This window comes from Amblyomma americanum, chromosome 1 (genome assembly GCF_052857255.1).
Source record: "Amblyomma americanum isolate KBUSLIRL-KWMA chromosome 1, ASM5285725v1, whole genome shotgun sequence".
NCBI classification, from domain to species: domain Eukaryota; kingdom Metazoa; phylum Arthropoda; class Arachnida; order Ixodida; family Ixodidae; genus Amblyomma; species Amblyomma americanum.
In genome coordinates, this window is record NC_135497.1 from 196,262,794 (window position 1) to 196,280,430 (window position 17,637).

The window sequence follows — 17,637 nt, forward strand, 5'->3', positions numbered from 1 at the left end:
TTGCCCCAGTTTTCATTTCCCCCCGCGTTCCTCTTCCTTCTATTCCTCCCGGAAGAACAGTGGGGAGCTCTGGCTTCGACCCCTGGCTCCACAACGCCCCGCGTGAACGTCTGCCAGCGCGCATCTGTGGAATGAAAAACAGCACCGCCAACACGTCCGCTCTTCTGTGCGTGTGTGTTCTCGCGTACGTGCGTTCGGGACGCAATTTATCTACGAAACTTAAAAACGTGCGCGGGCAGTCGCGATAAAAGGATAAGCAACGAGCACAAAAAAAAATGCATGGTTCGCAGCACCGCGCGCGTACTGAACACTGCACCCGGGAAGCCACAGGTGCGCGCATTTTAGTGCTAGCAGTGGCGGGCGCGACTTGTTTCGGGAGGCTGCAGGTGCGGCGCGGTGGGGCGCTTGTTGAGAGTGTCTGCGTGTGCGCGTGTATAGTTTTATTCCGCCGCGTACACGGACGCAGTGCTCATTGGGAACCTTGGCGAGAGAGGAAGACGAAGAAAAAAAAAGGCAGGAAAATGTAAAGCGCGCGAAAAAGCAAAGAGAAACCGTGATCTTGCACGCTCCTCGAAGCGCCTGCCTTCATGCGCGCGTGTTTTTCCGCCTGGCTGCGCGAGTGCCTTCTGTTTAGCCTCCCACCAAAGCGCAAGACGATTGAAGCTTGTCCTTACTTTGTTGTTGTCATGAAAGGTGAACTTAAGCAACTAAAAGTAAAAGGAATAAACGACGCACGAATGAGAAAACAGGCCTTGAGTGCGTTCAACCGTCACGGTCGGCAAATGTTTGGCGAAAAAAAAACAAAACAGAGAAGACAACAACAAGGATTCCGAAAGATCACTAAGGCGCATATATACATGTAAGCACACATGAGAAAACAGGCAAGCGGACGCATCTTTCGATATGCGAAGCGTGTGCTCTTTGTTTCAGTTCTAAAATTTTGTGTTTACGTTAGTTTTAATTTTGCACATTTTGAAATCGCAGAGTTTAAAGCGAACGAACACCGAATCAAGCAATGCGTCAGAATTCCAGGCAGTTCACATCACTTTTGTGTTTTGCAAAAGACGGCGGTGGGATAGGCTAGTGCAGCTAGGCGTGCTTTGTTATACATCTCTCCTTTTCAAGACAACGTCACAGTAGGTCTCTTACGTGAAACGATTAACGGGGGAGCGCCCTACTATACACTGCTGCGAGGTGTTACGCTGAAGTTCACCACGCAAACTGTTTCACGTCACAAGAGCGAGAAAATACTGTGCAAGATGCGCCGCGCGTAATTCGCCGGACCACAGTCCACGCAGGGGTGTTATGGAACGTCCTTTGTCCTGTTCCTTTTCTCTGCACTTATAGCGCCTTGTTCTGACACTGTTGACATTTTTCTGTCCGTTTTCTTTTAAATAAGTGTTCCTTTCTCCGCTCTGTCGTTCTCCCCCGCTTTTCTTTCCGTTGTGTTTTTGTTTGTTTGTTTGTTTGAAGCAAGGCGTAATTTACTCCCGATTCAAACACATAGACTCTAAATACGTATGCCTGCAGTTCACGTAGCGGCTGGACTTTTCTGAGATTTTCCGGCAACATCTTTCATTGTGTCGGGCGCTGCCGCCTCCTTTTTCACGTCACACGCGACGCCGCAAAGGAATGCAGTCTCAATCCTCGATCTCTCCAGCTTTCATCGGAAAACTCGCAGCGGGACGCGAGGGAAATGTCGCCGAGATGAAGTGAAATATATCTGCGGCTTCGTACGCTATAAACACGAATGCGCCTACATGGGAGTAATAAGGGAGTAAGCTGTCCTCTAGAGCACTCCCTCTTATAAAAGGGAGCGCGCTAGAGGACAGCTCACTCCCTTTTTACTCATTTCTGTTTAGTGCGTATGGCTCCCAGTTCAGTGGCTGTTACGAGGCTTCACTGACGTCCTCCTAGCGTACAGGGAATCAAATGGTGGACTCACAATGCTTCTGAACTAATCGGATCAGTTCTTGGCTTGACTTGTTAGCAAGCAAAAGCTCATTTTGGAGGCAACCACCTTATGAAGTGGACCGGGAAGGAAAAGAAAAAACAAAAACAGAAAACTTCGCCCACAGCTCTGGAGATCCGCGGCTTCACGAACGCAAAAACATTTCTGCTCCGTCATGCTGCCGGGAGCCGCGCCGCTCTCTCCCCAAAAGAATGAACTGCTCGTTCTTTTCGCGCCGGTCTCGGAGCAAACAGGCAGGCAAGCAGCGCGGCGAAAGAAGAGAGAAATGCCTTCGTGGCCTGCCCCGCACATCGGCTCGACAGCTGCACTGCAGGGGATACTCGGTCTTGAGCGGTGCGCGTGCTCGCCGGGGCACAATAGGCTGGCGTGGCAGCCGCTCCCCCACGCACGCTCCATTGTTGCGGTCCCCTGTGCTCTGTTTCTCTCTCGCGTAAGCGTTTTTCAAGGTTTCTGCTGGGCGCACGAGGACGGAATTGAGCAACAATCGCGGCTACCACGCGTTTCATTTGACGCTGATGGTGCGCGGCGTGTCTTCTGCTATACTAACGCCAGCTCGTGCTTTGCGTGGCACGACGAGGCTTCAGCGCAACTGATCGCTGCAGCTTCGTTTTCTGCCGCTACAACGGTTTCGAGCAGGGGCGGCCACTGAAGAGAAGCGCCTGCCTGAAAATTAAGAGTGTACGGGCTGAGTTGCGCTGATTGTTTTCGTTGAATTCAGCGTATCTGCGTGAACAAACTGCTCTGGCGGCGCAATTTGAACGGGATTTCAGTGTATTCTGGCTTAACCGGATTCGAAACTTGATCGCGCCGCCTAGCTACAAGCACTTCTCAGGACGAGATCATTGGTGTTTGTAACATTGGTATAACACTGTGGCGTGATTGTTAGAAACGATTGGCGCTCAACAGGGCCTACCGTAGCCAATGGAAAGTGCTGTCTACCTGCATGCACGGGCGCCCATCAGTTACAGCAGTGCGTGTGGCGTCTGTGGCATACGCGACGACGTCGGTGAGGAAGGCGCCCAATAGACGCGTCCACCCACAGGCTTCCCGCTTTGCATCACAGTAGCTCACTCGCCGATGCATGACCATTTTTTTTTAACACAGGAAACGCTGTATGCCTAAACAGGTAGGTTTATCAGATCAGATGCTACATTGTTGTAACAAAATCGCGACACATTTCACCTCTTCGTCCATCACCCGGCATAAAGGGGGGGAGGGGGGGGGGCATACGAATAGCGCCTGCACACGCGTTAACAGGTAGAGCTACAGCTTTGTCACAAATGTCCGCGTGAGCCCGTGGTGCTGGGCCGCAACGCTTTCATTGCCTTGAGCACGGATGACTAGTGAGGCCATTGTCCCAGGCTCCTGTGGCCGGAAAAAAATGCGATTGTTTAGCCTTCGGAGTGTGGAGTGAGCGGTCGCCTCTGCCAGCGAGGATGGCGGAACAGAAATTGGCCGGTCGCCTCCTTGCATCTGAAGACGCCGCAAGCAGCGCCGTCCGACGGTGTGGCGTGCAAAGAACGTGTTTGCGTAAAAACCCGCTCTTGGGCAGCGTTGGCTGAAGACGCCCTGTATTGATCTGGGCGAATACACAAATGCGGGCACAAAGGAGGGAGGGGGCTGCTACTGGCCTACGGGCGCATCTGTAGCACTGTACATGCATTCTGGCAACTGCTGCTGAGTTCCGTCACTTCCACTTGTACGTCACATTGTGCGTGAGAGCGCAAAGTGAACAAGGGGCGGGAGGGAAGCCTCAGTTAGGCTAGCCGACGTTTCGACAAGAGGACTTGTCTTTGCCTGGCCAAGTGCGGTCACCATTGGCAACGGTTGTATCCTCGCCTGACCCAACCTACATTATAATGCACATTTGTCTTTAACGTAAATTTGAGAAAAAACATCACTTCCGGGGCTTAAGTGTTAATGGAAGTCAGAGAGTACTCACTGTGCTCCCGTGTAGTCAGCTTTGCAAGAACTGTGTAGCGTAGATGAAAGATCAGAGCAGCCTTCTTAGTTGGCTGCTTTGCATAAATCACATTTATGCTCCCAGTAGCCAGATAGCTCCTAAGTTTTTCGTGCTTTACCATGAGATTGTTTGTTTTTTTACTTAAGCATTAGGCCGTGCGTTTATTTAACTAATGTTACGCCATAAGAGGTTGATGCATGTTTCTTTAGTCACAGAGCTCCGTATCAGAGAGAGCATGGACAAATCTCGTACAGGAAGAACTGTTGGACCTGCGTCCGCAAAAATTGTTTTGTACATTGATGGGAACGCCCAGGCTTGGGAAATGAAACGTATTTACTCGATACTAACGCGTATCTTTTTTCCGCAAACCTCGTCTAAAAATGCAGTGCGCGTTATCGAGTACAGAAATGAAACTACGCCAGCAACGTTCTATTGCCATCCGAATCACGAAATGGCGCCTTACTTCTTGTGCGTCGATGCAGTAAAATCTTGCTAATTCGACCCCTTTAATTCGAAAATCCGCATAATTCCAACATCCGGCGCAGTCTTGGCCTGCGCCCATGTATGTCTATGGCGTCGTGCACTCGCTAATTTGGACTGTACATGTCTCGCACCGGTTAATTCGAATAGGGAGGCCGCGTCCAGGTACCGCTCCATGGCACGGCAAACGATAGTCAGAATAGCTCCACTCAAACCAGAATTGCATGCTGCAGAATTGACCACGCACCTCTGACTTGCGTGCAACGGAAGGCATGGCGAAAAACGAAATACCCTCCAAGAACAGTACTACCGCTTAGTTTCGGTTTCGCTTTCTTGGGCTTCGCGCCAGCCCCCGGCGACGGCGGCTATCGTCCTCGCATCAACCGGCCAGCCGAACACAAATGCAAGAAAATATGGTGTGCGTTACAGTTGAAGGCATTGCATTTTTTTTACCGTGAAATACGGGTGCACGTTACAATCGAGGGTGCATTAGAATCGAACAAGTGCAGTATTTGAATTACCGCTAACAACCCGAAATTTCGCTCGGTCTGACGGGGTCCCTCACTCCGAGGATCAGTAGGGATCGAGACGGGAGCTGAGGAGGTTGAGGGTGTGGTGTGGGGAGGGTGGTAAGGTGTTTTGTCTCGCCCACTCACCCCCTCCCAAACCGGTCCTTCCTCATCGGAGTGAGGAGCATGTACTTGCCCAGACAAAGACAAGTCTTCTTGTCGAAACGGTTGTTGGCGGAGTGAGACTTCCCTCTCGCCTCTTGTTCATTTTGTGCTGTCATGAATTCCATCTTCCCTGCTTCAGTTAGCTCATGTCATTCAATAACCAGCACGCCGTTTTCGAGTAACTTTATGGCCAGGCATGACGCTTTTGGCTGACCGATGTTACTGCGCAAAACTCGTCACTTTTCGTAATAGCCACTGCTACCTCGCTTCTGATTTCGTCGAGATAAGTGTTCCTTTCGTCAGAGACTTCAAACCGATGTGAAGCGTCGCTGTAGGCCAGGTAGAGTGTGTGCAAGACTTCATGAACAAAGTGCAGAAGCTGTATAGCAAGACCACTTGTATCACTCTCTTGATATTTTTTAGGGAAAGGAAGCTCGTTCGGCCATGCAAGGTTGGCGCGGCGAGGAGTGGCAGCAAAAGTTTTCCGCCAAGTAAACAGTTCGGGATACCTTTCGCTGCCCGGATAGTCGCGAGGGCCTCAGGATCAAGGCTCTTTACTCACCACTTTTCCACGCGCTAGCAGGCAATGAAAAAACTGACTGGCCCATGGCTCATTTGACAGAGCGCCAGGCTAGGTATCTTAAAGTCGGAGGTTTCGTTTGCCTGCTCAACCAGCTTTGCATGGTTCTCTATGTTTTACCACCTGATGACCGGTGTTGGGCTATTTTTTTCGGGTTGTGTTCGGAGAGCTTGACTGAAATCCCCACGTAAGCACTCCGGGCTCATGTTTTGCTTTTTTATGCCCCCATTCCCACGAGCACTTTATTCAAAATCAGCAGCGGCAGTAATCAGCAGTCAGGCACTTTCATTTCCTCCGGAACTTTCCGCCGTAACGGCTCATCATCTTTAGTCAGTGCCAATACACCGGTTGGCGCTTGTCTCGCTGGGACGCGATATCACCTCGACGGCCCATGCAGCTCCGCCCTCCCTCTTTTCCCCCGAGAACCCCGCATGTCGTAATGAGCGCGTATTTTTGTACTTTTTTTTCCTCCCTTGCGCGAGCCTTTATCTTTCTTCCTTTCGTCCGTTTTCAGCTCTTCCGGGGCAGAGCAACAAACTGGACACCTGCATGCTGCTTAACCTTCCTGCCTGCTAGTTGTTATCTCTCTGACCTCGTCCCTACCCCTTCCATTCGCTCCATGTGCCTCGCAGAAAAAGCGGCAGCTGCGGCTCGTGTATGAAAACACATCTATACGTGGCCTCTATAATAGGTGGCCTGCCATCTGGCCAACCTTCGGTGAATTCACTTGTTTGTCACCGAGCACGTCTCCTTAAAGACAGACGACTCGCAATAAGTCCTCTCTAAAGTACAATGCATAGTTCGAAAGAACAGTAATCATTCTCGCTGCGTTCGGATATCGCGTCGATTATTCCTTCTTCTGCCAGGGGTTGTGTACAAGAATACTTCTGATTCCATGCTATAGTCTCCAGGAGCTCCGGAACTTTTTGTTTTTCAGAGTGAGGGCAAGACTTCAGGTTTCTCTTTGTTATGTTTATAAATTATTATTATTATTATTATTATTATTATTATTATTATTATTATTATTATTTTAATGCTGAAATTATTTTTCTTTGTATTGTTCTCATTTTGCACTTTTCAAAGATGTATTTTGTAAGTGAATATAACAGCTAAACTTAATTGGGCAGTTACAAAGATGTACACACGAGGAGTGATCAACTGCATTAAAATGTTTGGGTACAGGCTGTTTCAGTTCCGCTAATCATGCCCATGAAAGAAGTCAGTCATTCAGTGACTTCTCATGAGGGACATGACTGGTCCCACGACGGACATGACACGACTGCCACGAAGCCTGCTAGCCCAGCCCCAATGTGCTTAATTTACATTAATAACATCCTAGAATTAAAGCATTTGTCAAAAATCTGGTCGAGTGCAAGCAGTTGGAGGAATGTTGGGGGGGGGGGGGGGGGAGGGGCGACCACCAGTGCAGAACAACATTTAAAAGCAAGATTTTGATACGCATCGGGAGAATGGACCATTCCCATCAATATGCTCATAACAGTATATCAAAGTATTCTACACCTGCATAACAATTAAAAGTGACGTGCAAGAAAGCTGGAATTGTTTTTTAGTGATAGTTCTTTATTGAAAGGGCTCCGCTTTCAGTTGAGGGACACTTAAAGCTCTTATCGACCGCATGATTTCAGCATTGATGCGTAGCCGTAATGGGTAACTGCCGAAGTTAAAGCTTGGCCAGCCTTAAAAACATCGCAGCAGCTGTTGTGAGGGAATACCAGCGCTGCATACCTGTTCGACTGTCTTGCAGTCTGAGAACAGCACATCTGTTGGAAGGGAGTAGTTAAGGCATAATAACGCCTTCGCTTGCTGCAAAAGAAACATCGCGCTATCAGAATAAAGGCACGCGGTGCGTTTAAGGTAGCTCAGTTTGGAACTTAGAAGGAGGCAAAGACCGGGCCAGGCTGCAGAGAAGGGCAGTGGGGATGAAATAGTTCAGACTCGAAGAGCACCCGTTTTTCCAGATATTTGAAGTCAAACCTCTCAGCCGAAAAGGCCGAAAAACTTTTAAGGAAATCATCAAAAGCGCCGCTGCGTTAGTCACGCGTTATTTCAGCTAGAGCTACCTGCTTGAGCTTAACGGGGACTTTGTAACTTCGTTTTAGCGAGTTCAAGCAGCAGGAACTGTCCCAGAAATGTGGAGGACAGCAGACTGCTATGTCGTTGAAAATGTGCGCCGATATGTTTCATTGGTCGTACTGCATCTCGCGTTGCTGGACATTACTCCCCCTCCGCAGGGACGTCGATAGTCAGCGAGGCGTGTGGGCTTCGCGATGCGACCTAACGGACCCGAGCACATGAGGTTTGGAATCCAGTCGTGCAATAGGACGTGTTTGTGTAAGCCGCTTTAATGCGAAAACATTATATAGCTCACCGGTTACGAAACCCGGCGTCGGAGTTGACCAGCAGCAGCAGTGGTCCCAGAAGGCTTAGATGGCGTCGCCGTGGTATCAGAAAAATTTCTGCCGAAGGTGCGGGGAATGGAACCCAGCTAGGACTTTCGGACTGCGAGTCGAGCACGCAATCCATAGGTCACAGGATTGCGTTGCTCCTTGGCGATCAAAGGTCAACCTAGTATATGCGTCGCCTTGCAACTATATGCTAATGAGTAGGTGCGTCAATAGAAAGGAAAGGACAAAAATAAAATAAATAAATAAAGGGCATAAAAATAAAAACAATGCTTTCGCACTGAAAGCACATAAGTAGCCTTTAGCGCCCTCCGCAATTTTCCAGACTACTTCGCCAGGCTGGCAACGCGAGGTACAATCGGCTTCGATACCTCCGTACATTCTGCTTATTTTCTTTATCCGCTTTCCCCCCCTCGCTTTTCTCTGCCCAGTTCCGTGCTTCCCTATAGTTATGGCTTCCGGAGTTTATGCTCGGAACACTTACGGCACGAGCAGTGAATTTCCGCCTTCATTGCAACGCACACTCGGTGGGTGTATGCCCAGGCGGAAAAATCAGGCGATCTCTTTCGGAAGCTTGAAAGCCAATCGCCTCGACAGCACTGGTCGTATACCCTTATCACATGCGAACCTGCCTGTATAGCCGAGCACCTGCTTGTACAGCTGGCTGCGCTGCCGTCGAGGGCTACGAATCTTTTCAACACGCTGTCGCGTTGCTCTTAGTGACAGCAACCAGCCGCAAAGGCGGTGCTATCGGTTTCGATCAGATCGATGTGATGGCAGGCGTTGCGTAAGCTTCATTTACGCTGCACTCAGGTTGTTTCTGATTCCTATACACGCGTGTCAGTGGTCGGGGAAGTGACCCGTCTATTGAGGAGACGCCTTTTCATCATCGTCCCGTGCCCGGTGATCATCTATTAACATTTATACCGTTGCAGTCCTTCACTGAAGCTGCGCGTCCGCTGTAGCGTCGGGCAGACGCATCGGTTTGCACAACCGAAGTGATCAGCCGCCGCGTGCGGAGCTCCTGGTTGACCGCCAGGTGGTCCCTCGAGACGACAGCGTAAGCTGTGCAGAAGGCTGCTCTTGCGTGACGCGCCCTCCGGAACAAAAGGGCCTAATTGAATCGAGGGAAGGGGCAACCGCTCGTGAGAAGCAGCAACGGTGCACACGCCGAACCCGCAGTGAACGGTGTTCACTCCCTGCTTATCGCCTTCTCACCCGCAGACAAAAGAGCGGGAAAACAAGCGTTGGGAGTCCTTGCTGGAGCCTGCCGCGTATGCCTTCCTTGTTGTTCTGGAATACTCTTGGTTCGAGAAGTTTTTCGGATCGAATATTCGGGCGACAAGTTGGTGGCGCCGAACAAACGAGAACGAAAACGAGGCGCAGAATTTCGAGTTGTTCGGCGATCAGTGCTCATTCTTCTCGAGCTCTGGACCCAGCTCTTGCTCACGACGCAGCGCACGAACAACCGGCACAGCGCGAAGCGCCCTCAGATCAGCGTCTACGCAATCTCAAACTGTCGCACGCCCTGTGAGCGCTCGCGCCGCTGGCGTAAACCATGGCTACGCAGACACTGCTTTGTCGATACCTTGGGGTTTCAACGTATAATCTCAACCCTTCGATGCAGCGGGATAAATTTAGGCGTTATTCGCTAAATCAAGGAACATTCAAAACGTCAAATATTTTTATGCCTCTTGACGACTATTCTACGGTGGGAATACAGACCATCGTTTAAACACAGAAAAGAAAAAAGGAACATCGTTTGACGCTGCTGCTGCTGCTGCTGCTGCAAAAAAAAAAAGAAGACTGCAGAAAGACTGCTGCAGATGACTGCTGCAGAAAGAAGAAAAACAAATCTGTTTTGTTTCTACGGTGCCGTACGAACTCCGTCACGGCGGCTGCTGTCATCCGTTATATTCCGTTTGATATTTTTCTAGAAAATCATTAATAAATTGGGCACGCGTGCAATCATAAACAGCGCTGTCAATTCTGACAAGAGTGAAACAAACACTTCTGGGTTTCAGTTCTTGTGGAACATAATCGATATTATCGAGTGATTAGCTGGGAGAATCGGGAACGAGATGCAGAGAAAATAGTATGATAGCCGCCAAAGAAGGCAGTCTGTATCTAGTGAGTGAAAAACTTTTATTGAACATTTGCGTAGTTCGGCGGCAGCAGGATCCGCGTCGTCTTCATATCAGGCGATCCCGGATCCCGTCTTCGCAAGGTCGGGCCCTCATTCCAGGGCTCCGCTGAGCCGCGCTGCCTCGTAAGCGTGCTGCACCAGGGTCCTTTGGACCGTGAGCTCGCTGCTGACGAGCCGGCTCTCCCATTGCTCCGCAATTGTGTGTTTGTGTTGGTGGAATTTTATGTTTCGCTCACACTCCCATGTGATGTGGTACAGCATTGGTACCGCCCCGCACCACGGGCATGTGGCTCTGTATTGTGTCGGAAACATCTTGTTTAGTATGTGTAAATTTGGAAAAATATCCGTCTGCAGTCTGCGCCACCCGGTAGCCTCTTCCTTTGTTAGTGCCTTGTGTGGCGGAGGATATTTATACCTTAAGCCCCTGTATAGGGCCAGGTGCTCTGCATACCCCCCGTCGCAGGCTCGGGTGCAAAAGTCGTCCGGTAATCCCGCTCGGAAACTCATCGCTCGAGCATGGCCGTCCGCTCTTTCTTTCCCTTAATACCTGCATGTCCGGGTATCCAAACCAGGCTGTGTATGTGTTTTGTGTCTGAGACACGCGCTTTTCTGAGTATGTTCATGGCTGCGGCACCTATCCTTCCCCTAGTGTAGTTCCTACATGCCTCTTTCGAGTCTGTAAGTATGTTTAGAGATTTGTTTCCCTGGGAGCCGCAAGCGACCGCTAGAGCTATGGCAACCTCCTCGGCTTCTGTTGCGTCCGCAGCCTCTGCCGCTGCGCAGGTGATCAGTTCTCCCTGGTGGTCGACTACTACAGCCGCGGCCGTGCGCTTCCTATCCAGGTACAGCGCCGCGTCCGTGAAGACCGTGTTTTCCAGATTGGCTAAGCCTCGCTCGATATACTCGGCTCTTGCTTTCCGTCTTCCTTCGTGCAGGTTCGGATCCATGTTCCTGGGCAGGGGTGCGACCCGAATGGCTTTTCTAATTCCATCCGGGACGTCCCTGTACCTGTCAAGGCGCTCTTGTGTTTCCACCCCTATTCTTTTCAGCAGTTCCCGGCCTGTTGGCGTGCCTCGGAGTCTCGTATACTGTGCCCTGATTTGGGCCTCCCTCAGCTCTTGGAAGGTGTTACTAATCCCTAGCTGGAGTAGTTTCTCGTTCGGTGTGTTCCTAGGTAGATGCAGGGCGGTCTTATATGCCTTCCTTAATATTACATCTATCTGTTCCATGCCGGCTTTGGTTGGTACCTGGTAGGGCAGTGAATAGGTGACTCGGCTGACTATCAGGCTGCTCACGAGTCTGAGCGTGTCTTCCTCTTTCATGCCGTACCGCCTATGCGAGACTCTACTGATCATTCTTCCTACCTGCTCTGCTGCTTTACTTATTAGGCTGATGGTGTGGCTGCATTTCCTGCTTCTTTGCAGCCACATACCTAGCACCCTTATCATGTCTTTCTCTGGGATCCTCTGCCCTTCCAGGTAGACTTCCAGCTCCGCTTTAGTGGGATGTCTTCCGACTCTCAGCAGCTCCGATTTCTCGGTTGAGCATCTGAGGCCTCTTCTCTGGTGTACTTCTCCGCGCACGCGGCTGCTTCCTGTAGTCTGTCCTCCTTCTCCCCCAGAGAGCCCTGGGTGACCCATACCGTGACGTCGTCGGCATACATCGCGTGTTTTATCCCTGGTATCCTCTCGAGTTGCCGCGCAAGCCCGATCATCGCAACGTTGAATAATATCGGTGAGATGACCGATCCCTGGGGAGTGCCCTTGCATGGTGTGCCGAAAGGGTCGCTTCTAAGGTCTCCAAGCCCGACTGTCGCAGTTCTATCGCTTAAGAAGGCCCTCACATATTTATGGACTCTTCTTCCGCAGTTGGTGTTATTGATTCCCTTCATGATGGCGTTGTGGCTGACGTTGTCGAAGGCCCCCTTTATATCGAGGGCCATGACCACGTTTTCCCCTGCTTTTGGCATCGTGGCTAGAACCTCCTCCTTAAGCTGTATTAGGATGTCTTGGGTGGACAGGTTCGCTCTAAAACCGTACATGCTATCCGGGTATAACCTAGAAACGTTGGAAGTCTGCATGTCTGCCCGTAATTGAGAAAGTTGGTTTATTATGCTGATTTTCCAACCGCCAGTATACCTTGCTAATTGCTAGTGCCCAGACGGCTCACGAATTTTCCTGGTATTAACACCGGTGCACATGCCAGTTTCTTATGCCCAAAAATTCTGGACAAAAGCATTTTTGAACGAGATAGAGTTAATGAACGTAATTTTTTTCATATATTGTAAGATTTCCCTATAACAATCAATATATCCGAAGGGCTCCCATCGACAGGCTTGCATTTTTTTTTTGGTATTAACGCTTCTGCTATCGTCAAAGGCGTTCCCTGTTGGTTTTTTATGGCAGCCCTAAATGCTAGATGCGAGCGATGGAAAAACTTTCAAAGAAATATTTTGCTACACGTTGCAAGAATGGACCATTACCTTCAATATTTCCATAACAGTGCGTTACAATTTTGCAGTGTTCAAATTTTGTGTACAAGAATGCTGCACATGTCACGGCGTCTTATAATTGGACTCGATGGAAATTAGCGATTGCTGTGGCTGAGGCATGTGGAGTTATCACTTTCCAGTGCCGCCCGCATCGAAAGCGGAATGTATAGATAACTTCCAGATACGCAACGCTTTCCGGAACTTTCTTCTTTGAAGGAAGCAAAATTATAGTGATTTCCCGCACAAAAATTCCTTGCTTCGGGCCGGAGGTCCCCCCCCCCCCCCTCTCCCCCTCCCTCTATTCTATCACCAATAATTCCTTGATAGAACCTTATACAACAACGTCACCGAAAAGCCGCTGTATTCCACCCTGGGTCCTACGTCATCGCACCCCGAAAACACAACCGTTAACGTGTGCTGACATCGCACAGCACACGGGCGCCCTAGCGTTTTTCCTCCATAAAAACGCAGCCGCCGCGGTCGGGTTCCCTAGGGCGCCCGTGGTAGTTCCCGGGTTCAAACCCGACCGCGGCGGCTGCGTTTTTATGGAGGAAAAACGCTAAGGCGTCCGTGTGCTGTGCGATGTCAGTGCACGTTAAAGATCCCCAGGAGGTCGAAATTATTCCGGAGCCCTCCACTACGGCACCTCTCTCTTCCTTTCTTCTTTCACTCCCTCCTTTATCCCATCCCTTATGGCGCGGTTCAGGTGTCCAACGATATATGAGACAGATACTGCGCCATTTCCTTTCCCCCAAAACCAATTATTATTATTATTAAGAAGTTGTATAGCGGGCTTTCTCGACACAATTCGCGCCTTACTACTGATAACTTTTACCGAGCTGTGTCCAACGATTACTCTTCCGTTCGAGAGCCGGCAGGGCGTACTACCTTCTCCGCGGCACTGCTGCGCACTTGTAAGCGCGCTCATGAGGCTCACGAGGCACGTGCGCGTGCCGGAGGGATTTGCCCAGCTGCGCAACCCCGGCGTCGACTTTTCCTTCGCTTTTCTCCTTGGTCACGAAGCGCGGGGTGCCGCGGGGACCCGCGGACGCGCGTGACGCGACGGCTGCTCGCCTCTGCGGCACCTTGAATAGGACGCAAGCTGCGTTTGCGCACACTCGCAGAGACGCATGTGCCCTAAGAGCTCTGCGCTCCATTGGAAGCCGCCGAAGTGCGCGGGGCAAAGGGGAAGACGGAGACAGAAAAATTGGAGGGGCAACAAAGCTCCGCCTTAAGTGCATGACGCGATAGCGTTAATGGGTTATTTCGTATATACGCAGAAGGCTATTCTGTACTTTACATTCGTAGATCCCTGGAAATCATCCTACCCCTCTTGGCGCAGTGGTGCAGCGGTGACGCGATGCGCCACTGCCTTGCGATTACAGGTGCTCCCAGCGGTGGGCCTTGTGCGACCCCAGGTTGCTGTTCCCGAGCGACCAATCATTAATTTAACTGCCACCTGCCATGGTGGGCTGTTTGCTGACTATCCGGTGGGCAGGTTGGGATGACGCCGCAAGGTCACGTGACCTAGATGTCCCACCTGCCTCCTATAGGTTGCTCTCTGGGCGCCACCTGCCATAATCATGCTCGCGATTTTTCTCTCACACCGTTGACGCCGACAACGCCGACACCAGATTATCTGGACAACGTGTCTTTCAACGCTATCGCGTTAATAAAAAGCAACAAAGCAAACGATGCGGAAGATTGGCGATGGTCACCTGGGAGAGGACCACAGAGTTCGCACTGATAGCAGGGTGACCCTGCTTGCTGTTCTCTCGTGCCTGCAGAAATAAAAATGAGCATGTTCCTGAGGCAAGCGCAAAATGACCTAGGCGGGTTGAAACGTTCGGATGTGTTGCACCAGTGGGCTTGTGAGCTACGCATGTGCACCGCGGTTACACCGAGAGAGGTTCGTTCTAGCTCGCCGGCATTGTAAATCCCCTGCGTGTAATTGCCTTACTCTGTGGGAAAAGAATGTGACTAAAAGGGTGCTGTCTGCCCCGCAGGAAGGCCGTATATAACAGAAGAATCAGCTGGCAACCTTTCAGGAGAGATCGCCGACACGGTTGCACAGGGAAGCCACGCGCAATTTTTTTTCCGAGTTTAGTCGTGGGCTCCTATTGCGGCAGCAAAAAAAAATGGTCGAATCTGCGGCACTGGTAAGCGATTTTAACACGCTACGCTGGAGTTGAATACCATAAACAACAGTAAGGGTTCCCATCTTTCTAGCTCCTATTCTGGAAGGGAGTTTCCTACACTCAACGCTCCCCAAATTCCAGATGCAGTAGCAAAAAACACCATTTTGAGCTATTCACACCGCCCCTGGCGTCTCGCATGCTTCTGCTCAGTCACGTGACCATGGCGGTGAGTGACATTCCCAACGTTGGCTCGCCGCTCGCTTCTACTGCCTCTCAGGCACCTGCTGTGATACAAGAGGTCGCACTGTCGCCATTACAGTCAGCTGTACATTGAACGGTTCTGCCGAAGCCTCCAGCGCGCTCCCACGATACCTGATCTTCTGCTGTATGCGCCGCCATACCGCGAGAGCTCCAGCTTAGGCGTCGTTCTCGGAGCTTTTTCGGTATGGTACGTGTGGTGTTTTGCAGTCGACTGCAGCGTGGTGCATCAATATAGAACTGCGATGGAACCGAATTCCAACGCCGAACTCTTGATAAAGCTTCTGAGGCTGCATTGTTTCCTCAGTGATATTAAGCAGCCAAGTTTTAAAGACACGAAGATGAAAGCAAACACTGCGACGCCAGAACCCTTCCGGTGGTGTCATTTTCAACTTTCTTGTGCTGGAAATTGGTCAATTTAGCGTGGTGCATGACCATGGAAGCTGCAGTGAAACTGCGTTTCTGCTCTACCAACTGAGCTATGGCGGCGGCTGTCCTACCTCCTACTCTCGAGTGCATTTATGTTGCATGTAGCCTAAACTCGACAGGGTTCAGCAGAGTCACCTTCGACCGTAGCGGAGGACGTGGAACGTCATGTAAATGAGCTTATTATGTGAGCAGAAACGGAGTAAGCTGCCCTCTAGCTAACTGACTTTTAGGGTTAGGTATTGTTACGTTTGGAGGCGCCAACATGCCAAGAATATTCAGGCCACTGAAAAGCATCAATCGACAGAGGCTTCAAAGGGCCGTCGACGTGGTTGCAGCGCCACGAGTGCAGGTGGTGGCGTCTACAAGGGACCTCCCCCCCCCCCCCCCCCCCCCCCCCTGCTGTTTACGGGGTGAAACGGCCATCCGCTGTCTGAGAACGGCTTTGGTTAACCTGTCTTTTGTTCTCAACGCCGGACCCACCCGGGACATGTTTCTCCCGGAGGAGACGACGGGGGAGCCGGTGAGCGGCGGGACTGCAAATGAGCCGTGGCAAATGCGGCCGGGTTTGACTAAGCCAACGTCGCCGGAATCCTCGTGCTTCGAAAACAACTTCGTCTTAGACTGTGCTTTTATACGTGGAACCTTCTGCAAACTGTAGTGGCAACCTTTAGTTCTCACGCTCCACGTGGAACCTTCTGCAAACTGCGGTGGCAACCTGTAGTTCCCACGCTACCGCTGTGAAGTGCAGGTGACTGACCTTCGACCCTGCCATGGGACCCCCTTCGTGCTATTCATCAGTGCTGCCTGGAGAGCGCGGACCATAACTTGCCAGAAGTGGCAAGAGTGTGTTGTTGGGGCCGTCCTGGAAGGCGGATCCTAAAGACTGGACACGTGATCGACGTCACAGTGGTTGGACGCATTTTTAATGAACTAAATTCCCCAACTAAGGACCTGGGGACAGGGGACCCTATTTAAGCAGCGATCTGGCGTGTGATCACCAGCTCCCGATTCACTCTTTCGAACTTTGTAACAATGTAAATAAAACCTTTCAGTCTCTTCTTCACCTCGAAGACCCTCTCATCTCTTCGTCATCCCCACAACAGCAATCTCCCGATCCGGAACCCGGGGACACCGACCTTGGCGAGAGACGGCACAGGCGTACCAGGGGCCCGCATCTAACAGTATGCTGCCCAAGCCCTGAGGTAGATTTCTTTCACTCAACATACAGGATACTTACGGTTTGCAACGGAAACAAAATTTATATTCAGAATATGAAAAATTCTAGCATTTACGAAGATTGCAACCGTGGTTTCAGTCTTCTCAGATCTCCGGTGCCGCGTTTAAAAGCTTCCTCCAGCATATTTAGGGATCGATACCTACTCCGGGACTTAGGCAGCATACCTTACCCCTAAAAAGGGAGTGGAGGGGGATAGTGTGAAACTTGCTCACTGATTGGTGGTTTTTACTGTGCTTTTTCATCTCATTTCTTGACTCATCATAAGCTTGACAAGATAATCGTTGTTAGTGGTCTATACTTGTACCATTCGTGATCTTTATAAGGTGCCAGCGCCAAATAAAGATCGTTTAGTGGAAGTTTAGCTCTCGTGTTATGTCCCTTGAATTTTGTGCGCTATGGATCCCCATATAGGCTTATTCGTGCCTACAGTGCAAGTGCCGTGTGGAACGTGGTCGAACGGGGATGGCTGCAGCTGTACGAGAACCCTCTTACGCTAACTGCGGCACCAAGACTGACCGATGCCCTCGGTAAGCTATTGATAACGGTAACGGTAGATAACGGTAAGGAAATGAGAGGCTAGCTTTGTCATCTTGTCATGACCGAGGTATTTTAACGCAGTATGTTGCCCGCCTGCGTGCAAGCGGCCAAAATCTGCTTCATGCCGTGTACGTCCCGTAAGCCTTTCAGCTATTCAAAAGAAAATAAGTTGATTCGGCAGTAATCTAGGTGCTCACCAGAGAGCCGCGACTGCGAGGCTTACGTCTTCGCGAATACGTCACGGCAGCGCCAAGCTGGCAGAGATTTAAAAATACTGAACCGTTGGCTCGCTACATCCTCTTCAGCATA

The 17,637-nt window shown here is 50.7% G+C and overlaps 1 protein-coding gene across 5 annotated transcripts in view; it reads left to right on the forward strand.

Moving 5' to 3' along the window:
• The window catches only part of LOC144114465 (synaptotagmin-15-like), a 92,029-nt gene that overhangs the window by 17,924 nt on the left and 56,468 nt on the right, over positions 1-17,637 (forward strand). For 3 of the 5 annotated variants that reach the window (XM_077648212.1, XM_077648213.1, XM_077648215.1), the window contains exon 2: positions 17,221-17,318. The exons of the other annotated variants lie outside the window; for them this stretch is intronic. In XM_077648212.1, coding sequence (XP_077504338.1) covers positions 17,221-17,318 — 98 coding nt within the window. The remainder of the gene's footprint in view (positions 1-17,220; positions 17,319-17,637) is intronic. 5 annotated transcript variants of the gene reach the window in all.